Source organism: Dipodomys ordii, unplaced genomic scaffold (assembly GCF_000151885.1).
Source record: "Dipodomys ordii isolate 6190 unplaced genomic scaffold, Dord_2.0 Scaffold19, whole genome shotgun sequence".
NCBI classification, from domain to species: Eukaryota; Metazoa; Chordata; class Mammalia; order Rodentia; family Heteromyidae; genus Dipodomys; species Dipodomys ordii.
The window spans coordinates 12,301,909-12,311,138 of NW_012267235.1; the positions used below are offsets into that span (position 1 = coordinate 12,301,909).

The following is a 9,230-nucleotide window of genomic DNA, read 5'->3' on the forward strand; positions in this document are numbered from 1 at the left end:
ACCCAGGGCCTCATGCATGCAAGGCAAGCGCTCCACCACTGAGCCACGTTCCCAGCCCCGTGAGACTCTTATCTCTGTAAATTAACTACCAGAAAACTGGAAATGGTGCTGTGGCTCAAGTGGTAGAGCGCTTGCCTTGAGCTGAAGAGCTCAGGGACAGTACCCAGGCCCAGAGTTCAAGCCCCACATCTGACAGAAAGAAAAAACTAAGTCTCATGGACATTCCTGCCTGAGCTAGCTTTGAACTTTGATCCTCAGATCTCAGCCTCCTGAGTAGCTAGGATTATAGGTGTGAGCCACTGGCACCAGGCCCCTTTCATTGTTTGTTTTGTCGGTCATGAGGCTTGAACTCTGGGCTTGAGCACTGTCCTTCAGTTCTTCAGCTCAAGGCAAGCACTCTACTACTTGAGCTACAATGCCACTTCCGATTTTCTGTGGTTTATTGGAGATAAGAGTTTCATGGACTTTCCTACCTGGGCTAGTTTTGAACTGTGACCCTCAGATCTCAGCCTCCTGAGTAGCTAGGATTACAGGTGTGAGCCAGGGGTGTCCAGCTTCATTGGGTTTTAAAAGCTGGAGAAGGGCTGGGAATGTGGCTTAGTGGTAGAGTACTTAACCAAGCATGCATGAACCACATAAACAGAAAAATGCTCGGAGTAGTGCTGCGACTCAAGAGGTAGAATGCCAGCCTTGAGCAAAAAAAGCTCAGGGACAGTGCCCAGGCCATGAGTTCAAGCCCCAGGACTGTCAGAAATAAATATATAAATAATGATTGTTTTTTGAGACTTGAATGTAGAGATGATATATTTAGGAACAATGGCCCAGTAAAATTACAATTAAGAGAGGTAATAGGGAGATCTAGGGAGGGCAGTCAGAAAAGAGAGCCCTGTCTAAACTTGAGAGGTAAAGAAATCGAGTAAAGAAATGGAATAACTCAAAGAGATGGCAATTTAATTTGGAGAGTCTTGCTCTAAGGTGGTAGATTAAATTGTCTCTGAAAATGGGTTCGATTATGGGTTTGAGGACTGGTATATTAGAAAGTCCTGAATATCATTAGGTTCAGTGATTTGGACAGGGGACCCTAAATTTGAAGATTCCTTATCTGGTTATATTACAACAAGAGAAATATTTTCATTAATTTCAAGGTACCTCTGGGAGGTAAGATTTAAGGGGCATATTAATTTCAGGACACAAGAAAGATCTAGGTGGCCCTTTAAACTCGAAGAAACCTTGTCTGGTTATCAGGGAGAACTGTGTTGGTTAGAGTGAGAGATGTCTTGGAATCCCAGGTAATTCAGTTTATAGGAGCAGCCGGGGTGAAAGGCCTTGTAGACCCCTTAGGGGTTCTAATTGAAGAATCAATGCTGGCTCCTTCCTTGTTCCCAGGAAGGACAGTATTGATGAGCTGTTAAGCCAGTGAGGTTTTGGAGGCCTGGTGATCTGGTGGTGGTGGAGGATTAGGTGGCATCATGGAGCTCTGAGAACTAGAGAAATAAATTTCAGCAGTGTCTCCATTTGCAGAGGGGTCGAAATAGGAATATACTGTAGAAGGTGAAGTACTCAGAGACACACCTGAAACCGGGGAAGTTGGTGGATAAGAGGGTCTCCCCTCACCCTTCTCTCTCCCGTCGTGACGCTCTTACTTACTGCGCAGGCGCCTCCCCCCTGCCCCTCCCCCTCCCCCAACCCGGGACCCTAGCTACTCACCCACCCCCTCCCCTTCGCCCCTTCCCCTTCTCCATGTCCATGTCGGCTCGGAACAGATTCGCCTCCATGTGTCTCTGCGTGGTACGTGCCGCGGTACGGGATCCGGCCGCGCTCCCCCTCTTCCCGGACCCCCCAAAATCTCAAGCGTGTGAGCTTCAAGTGCTGTCCCTCTTCCCTCTGCTTGGTGCGGGGTCTCTGGGTTGCAACTTCTCGCGGACAGGACCAGTGGGGTCGCCCCTCTTGTCATCCACTTTAACTCACACCCCTCAATTTTGGGGTGCAAGCCTGGGTTCCAGGTCATTCTGTGCATCTGGGGCTTTGGAGGTGAGGGGAAGGGGGAAGGAACAACAGCGATTCTCTGTCCCCCAGGCCTTTCTCTCGTCTCAAGCCCTAATATATTGGGGGTGCAGACTTGTCCCAGTAGTATAGGAGCTTGTCATCCTTAAGGGCCCTGAATCCCAGTGGGGTAAAAAGAGCGGGGGGGGGGTGGATGGTGGAGATGTCTACCTTCCTGTTCTGCTTCAGCTACTCTATAATCTAGAGAGGTTCTGGCACCCCTACCCCTGCAACTCTGCAGTTTCAGAATTTCTCTTTTCCACTCATACCCCGCCCCCCCCCCATGCACATCAGAAATGTGTCTAGGGACTGAACCTAGGTCCAACATACTCCAGCTACATTTGGGGAACTTTTTTCTTCCTGGGCTGTTTTCCTCACATGGTCTTCCAATTTCCAGAAGCCTTTTCCTCAGTTGCCTCACACACACTACCCTCCTCTCCGGAGGTGGGCCAGGAGAGATGGCTGTGATAAAAAGCTTACCTTCATTTCTTCCCTAGAATGAATTATATATTGCACCTTTTCACCTTTCCATTTCCTCTGGTGCACCCTGAGAAGTTGCCATCAGGTTCAAGGTGAGGTGGGGCGAAGATGGAACATTGGGCTCAAATCCTCCTCTAATCTCCAAAAGTTACAACTACAAGTTTTGGCCCTGTTAAATTTCTATGTAAGATATTTGGGGGCTTTATGAAGTGAGGGGAGAGAGCTGCTTCCTACCCTTCTTCCTGGAGTCCCCAGTGGGGGACAATTGACCCTTAGCTTATGCAGTCTAAGCTGTAGACCTCCTCAGGATATGCAATGAACAACCCCTTTCTTTCATAAAACTAGAGAACTCAATCTTTAAGGAGTGTTGATTGCCTATATTCTTTCTACTTTTCTTCATTTACTTTTTGTGCCCATGGTATTGATCCTAGAGTTCAAGATTCTCTTAAGTCTGATGGCTCAGAGTTAGGCCCTGGGCCCTATTTCACATGTGTGTGTTGGAACTGAGGCTGGAACTTAGGGCCTTACACTCTTCCTCAGCTTTTTTGTTTCTCTCTCTCATGGTTGGCTCTCTACCACTGAGCCATTTCTAGAGTCCATCATTTTGCTGGTTAATTGGAGATAAGAGTCTCTGGATTTTTCTGCTTGAGCTGGCTTTGAACCCATGATCCTCAGATCTCAGCCTCCTGAGTATCTAGGATTACAGATGTGAGCCACCTTTGCCTGGCTATGTTTTTCATTTTCTTTTCTCTCTCTGTGAGTGTGTGTGTGTGTGTGTGAACTTGGTGCCTAGGTGCTGTTCCTGACCTTTTGTGCTCAAGGCTAGGGCTCTATCATTTGAGACTCAGTTCTACTTCTGGTTTTTTGGTTGTCAATTGGAAAGAAGAATTTCTGTACCTTTCTATGGGGCTATCTTGGAGTTCATGATCCTCAGATCTCAAACACCCAAGTAGCTAGGATTACAGTCATGAGCCACCTATACTGGCAACCTTTTTCCTTCTTTAAGGCTCTTTAATCATCTAGGGTCCTTTTTATTCTGATTGTTTCTGTGTCCTAGCTTGAAAGCATTGATGTTGACAGGACTATCTTCATTCCCCCATTCTCTTATGGTACCCCTTAATCTTTGGCAAAATTGGGTGACATCCTCAGCCTTGCTTCATCATTCTTAGAATTTCTAGAATCACTCTAGTATCAGGCATTGTCCTTCTTCTCATTTGATCTTTCAAATGTTACTCTCCAAATGTTGGGGGTATTCTTAGCTTCTCAGAAACTTTTGGGAGGGAAATTCTGCCCATGTGCATTAGTGGGTGTATTTTGTCTTCTCTGGTCCCTTAGGGAGCCTTGCATCTGGTATCTCCTCTTTTTTTCTGATTCTGGACATTTGGGCTGTTCTGCTTTTGTGGGGGTCAGCTCCTGAGGGGCACAGAAGAACAGAGGCACCAGGCAGAGTTGTTGTCCTCCACTGCTGTCTCCATCTGCCTTTTTCCTCTCTGCTTCCCAGTTAATCTCCTTTACTAGTGTGTCACTATTAAGCATGTATGACAGGGTCTTGAGATGGCAGCTAGTTAGGCAATGAGTCAGGGGACATGGGCCTTTTACCCCCTCAAGACCAAAGGGAGACAAGAGAAGTTCATTCTTAGGTCCAGCATGCCCTCCTCCTCCTCCTCTGTCAGGGGGCCTTCAACCCATTCCTGTTCATGTCCCAAGCCCTCCTTGCTTATCCCTCCCTTTCCTCCCTATGTCATCTCTGTCTAGTATATCCGGATTAGCCGTATGGGATGAGGGCTGTTGGAGGGTTGGGGCCAACTCCTGGGCCCTCTGCTGACTGACTACTTGGGAACCAGGCAGGCCAGTGAAGAGAGAGCAGGGCAGGCCTTGACCTGCTCGGGGGAATGGGGGGGGGTCCATGCCAAGTACCTTTTAGTTGAAGGACCTGACTTTGGTCCTGCTTTTGGCATGTAAGGTACAGAACAAATTGCTTATGGGGGAGCGACTACAAAAGGGGAGACTGAGGCCATAAAAGAGGGAGTGCACAACAGGAGCAGCAAATGGAGTTTGAGGAGGATGTCTGGACTGTGGGAGTAGGATTACGATGAGAGAAATAAAGTTGGGGATGGGGTGTAGGAAATAGGGGTACAAAGGTCGGGGGGGGGCTAGAGCTTTTGAAAATGGGGGTGGAAGATGAAGGCCTAAGGAAAGGGCTGAAGACAATGGATCCTGAAGGGGTGGGAGAATGTAGGGTGGAAGGCCAAGGTCCCCAGGAGGTGAGGAGTAGGAGTGAGAGGGATGGGGTTGAGACTTGGGGCGAGAGGAGAGGTGCTGAGGGCCTGGCAGGAGAGGGGGCTGTCCAAAGGGTGGAGAGAGGGGAGCCAATGGGCTGGAGGGGAGGGAGGGGGAGGAGCTGGTCAGGCCCCAGGGCCTTCCGCACTGCACTGGCTGGGGAAGAAGAGGCTGCCCGGTGGCCTGGAGCCTTAGGCACTGGACCCGCCTGGTGACGCTTCGGTCCCCATCCTCAGAAATACCGCTACCAAGATGAAGACACGCCCCCTCTGGAGCACAGCCCGGCCCACCTCCCCAACCAGGTAAACGCCCCCGAGCCGGTGCACGTGGCGGAGAGGAACTTGTCCCACCTCGAGGCTGTCCACGGGGTCGTGGGCCACGCCCACCTCTCCCCCCTCCAGGTAGGAGACCCTGGCGGCCCCCTCCCCAGTGCGGCCCTCGGAGTCTCGGAGCTGCCACCATCCCCCAAGGGCCGGTAGGGCGACAGCTGTGGGGGAGGGCAGGGACGGGGAGGGGGGGGTTGTCTAGGTCTTTGGCTCCTGGGGCCCCGGGAAGGGGGCATTTGGGGAAGCTGGAAACACATTGTCCCTTGGAGGAGAAACAGGCCAGGCGAGTGGGAGTGGGCTAGAGCCTAAAGCCAGAATATCTATGTGTGTCTGTGCAACTGTGCTGTTGTGAGCATGTTGAGATGTGTGGGTGCACCAGAATCCCCCTACCCCGAACAAAAAGCCAGGGCCCTCATTCCATCACACCCCCATCTCCATATCCTTGTTCGGTGTCCAGAGCTCTGTTGCAAGCGCCTGCTGCCCTCATTTGCTCTTGTCCCTTCCCTGCCCCCCACCCCCTCCGCCTCTGGGCTTGGCTCTGCCTGTCTGTCCCCAGTCTCCAGCTCTTCCCATCTGTCTGGCCTGAGACTGTATGTCGTCGTCGTCGTCGGACCTTCCTGCCTCTTCCTCTGCTCCAGTCTTTGCTCTCTTCCTGTGCTCCCTCCTCCTCCACCACCTTTCCCTCCCTGCTGGCTGGCTGGCTGGTTCTTGATGCTGTCTCTCTCTTCCTCCCACGCATGCATCTCCTTCCCCCTCTAGCTGATCCCCAGCTCAGGCCTCTGCGGCCTGATCAGCCTTCCAGCAGTCAGCACCTTTTCCTAATGTCACCCTTCCCAGGTTCTCTCTCTTTCCTTCTACCTTCTGGGCTCACCCTCCACCCTTCTTTTCTTTCTCATCCCTCCTCTCCATTATTATTCACCACCACCTGTTTGGCCTTCTCTCCTTTGTGCTTACTGTGTACTTTCTCTTCTCTGGCCCTACTAGGCCTTGTTTTTGAGACCTTCCATTTCTCTTCCCCACCCCTCCCTCCAGTCTTCTCTTCTGAGGACACAAGGTGGGGATGAATGGAGAGTACTAGGGAAGCTGTGAGATTGAGGGGGAACACAGTACTCAGGGGTATAGGATGCCTCAGGAAAGGGGAGATTGCTGAGATTTTACCAAGATAATGGGGAGGAGGTTTCTGAGCCAAGGGATGAGGCCGAGAGGAGGCTGCAGCAGGCTCTTGGGTTGGCAGTGGCCTGAGAGGATTTGGAAAGGGTTAGCAAAGGTGAGGGTGCTGGGACAGAGGACAGACAAGAATGAAATTGAAATTAGGGCAATGCATTGAGTTAGTTGACGAAGGAAAATGAAACCCTGGAAATGGGAGTGGTACAGAGTATTTATGTACAACTCCGTGGCTGCAAAGAGTGAAGGAAGATTCCAGATGCTTTTTGCAAGATGGGGCTGTTGTGTCCCCCGGAAGGAAGAAGACAGACAGGAGGCTTGGTGGGTAGTATAGTACAGTCCGGTGGGTCAGAGCTGGGGGAACAGGTGGAAGACTTCCCTCGGGTGAGGGTGGGAAATTGCATGACAAGGTTTCACCTGGGAACAGGAAAAGCCCTGATTTTCAGAGGAGATGGAGAGTGTGTGTGTTGAGAGTGAAGGCATATACTTTGGGGGTAGAAGCTTGAGGATTTGAAGATGGGGGCAAGAAGTAATGGTGAGGCTCTCTTGGGAATCAAATTGGGATGGAGAGTGAGGACAGATGGTAAAGGATGGGGCTGGAGGGCAGGAGAGGGATGGTAAAGTAGGTGGAGAATGGAGGCTGAGGTTGGGAGATGGAAAGTGAAGACTGAGGACAGGGATCTAGGTGGTTGTGGGGTAGCGACAGAGATAATTATGAGTAGGTGGGGATGAAGGGTGGTGGATGGGGGAGATTCTAGGATCAAGGATGGGGTATGAGATGGAGAATGAAGTATTGGTGGAGATTTCTTGCCTACAGTATTTGGCTGCGATTTCGAGGGCTGGGAGGTAGGCTTTAATAGATGCTTGGGTATGAAGTCTATTGCAGAGCCTGAAAATGGCTGGGGGATTCTGTGATTGAGAAATAGGAATCGGAAAGGAGGGACCCTTTGGAGTCGGGGGGGGGTGGGGGGAAGCGGAAAGGAGACTGAGGAATATGCGCCCTTGATTGGCCCCCAAAACTTGAGGAACTAGGTTGGGTACCCCGGAAGGAGGCCCTTAGCAGCCTCCTTCTATTACCATAGAGATGTGGCTTCCGTTGCCCTGGCAATTGGGGAAGCCCCTAGGACTGGCTAAAAGCTAGCCCCGCCCCAGGAGTCTAGAGACCTGGCAGTGCCTGGGTGACTGACGACTGACGTCAGGGATCCGGGCACGCCCCGCTTTAACCCTTTCCTTAATGACTTGGGGGAGGGAGATGAGCAGGCTGGGTCCTGAATTTCTTTCACCACTCTTTCTTTCTGACGTCCCTTGCACTGTTTGCACTGTAGGATGAGGGTGCAAGGTTGAGAGGAAAACTGGTTAATACAGCATGCGCAGTGCCCAGGAATCCCTGGGGCCTGGCCGCCTCTGGGACGGGCTAGAGAAGGGCGGGGCGCAGGATTGGAGGGGCGGGACTAACGGTAGCCCTTCTGCGCTTGTGTGTCTGGCCGACCCTAAGCCACGCCTCCCGTTGTCCTGACGACAGGACCTCCAGTAGGTGGGTCTCCCCGGGTCTTGGCTGGTCTTAGATACCGTTGCTAGGCAACATGGTCCCTGGAGGAAGGGATGGATTGGATGGCGGGTGAGCGAGAGGGAGGGAGGGACTTGCAGCTGGGGAAACCCCGGATTCCCGTGCACTGGGTTTACAGCAAATAACATGAAGGTGAGGGTCAAATCTGGGGAAGATTCTAAAGATACCCGGCTAGATATAAGGAGATAGGGACGGGAAAAGGAAAGAAGGACCTGGAGGACATGAACCCTAGGGTATACGTGTGTAGCACGTAAAGCATGTAACACCCTGTGGTGTTACATCCGGTGAGAATGCCCCCCCTCACCATCTGCTGCTCCCCTTTCCGTCTGGCTGTCTCTCCCTTCCTGCTCATACATCTTCCACATGCAGGAGGTGTGTGTGGGGGGGATTGAGCAGAGTTGGATCCATGCACATGTGTGTGTGTGTGCGTGCGCGTGCGTGCGTGTGCCTGTGAGAGAGACTCAGAGAGAGAGAGAGAGAGAGAGAGAGAGAGATGTACTTTGGCTGGACCTTAAGGCACCCTAAGAGCAATGGGCTTTGCTAAGTCTCTGAAAGGAGAGTCAGGGTGTGGGAGTCCACCCTTGGTTATGTGGGATCCCTCTGGGGCAAAGGCTTAGGCAGCTTTTTTTGTTTTCTCTTTCCCCTTACAGGCCAATTCTCCCCCTGTGATTGTCAATACAGACACCCTAGAAGCCCCAGGATATGTGAGTTGTTTAGATTTTGGAGCTGGGGGCTATTGCAGGAGGAGGGAAAGAAGATATGGGTCCTTACAAGGGGGGTGAGAGGTGAGTTCCAGTCTGGAATGTCTGTCTCACTGTTTTTGTATTTCTGTCCCGTGCTGGAGTTGCAGGTGAACGGGACCGAGGGGGAGATGGAATACGAGGAGATCACATTGGAAAGGGTAAGCCAGCTCCTCCATCTTTGGCTCCTTGCCTGTGTGTCCCTCTGAGCCTGTTTTCTAGGTGATCAACCTCTTCATTGTGTCCATTTGTGTTCTGGCAGGGCCTTTCCAACCCATTCCCCTCCCCACTTGCCTTGACTAGAATTGTGCAATAAGGGGAGCTGACTCTCTTGTCTTCTTTCTCCCCAGGGTAACTCAGGTCTGGGCTTCAGCATCGCAGGTGGCACTGACAACCCACACATTGGTGACGACCCATCCATTTTCATCACCAAGATCATTCCTGGCGGGGCTGCAGCCCAGGATGGCCGCCTCAGGTGGGGAGAGTAGACAGGGGTTAGGAAGCTGGTACCCTTGAAAAGAGGGTCAGGTGGGACTGGGAAGGTGGCTCAGTGGTAGAGTGCTTGCCTTGCATGCATGAGGCCCTGGGTTCGATTCCTCAGCACCACATAAGCAGAAAAAGCCGGAAGTG

General features: G+C 51.7%; 1 protein-coding gene across 1 annotated transcript in view; it reads left to right on the forward strand.

Moving 5' to 3' along the window:
• The window catches only part of Dlg4 (discs, large homolog 4 (Drosophila)), a 32,920-nt gene that overhangs the window by 6,355 nt on the left and 17,335 nt on the right, over nt 1-9,230 (forward strand). Inside the window, exons 4-7 of the mRNA XM_013013130.1 lie at nt 5,040-5,105; nt 8,511-8,564; nt 8,711-8,761; nt 8,951-9,075. Of these exons, the coding sequence (XP_012868584.1) occupies nt 5,040-5,105; nt 8,511-8,564; nt 8,711-8,761; nt 8,951-9,075 (296 nt within the window). The remainder of the gene's footprint in view (nt 1-5,039; nt 5,106-8,510; nt 8,565-8,710; nt 8,762-8,950; nt 9,076-9,230) is intronic.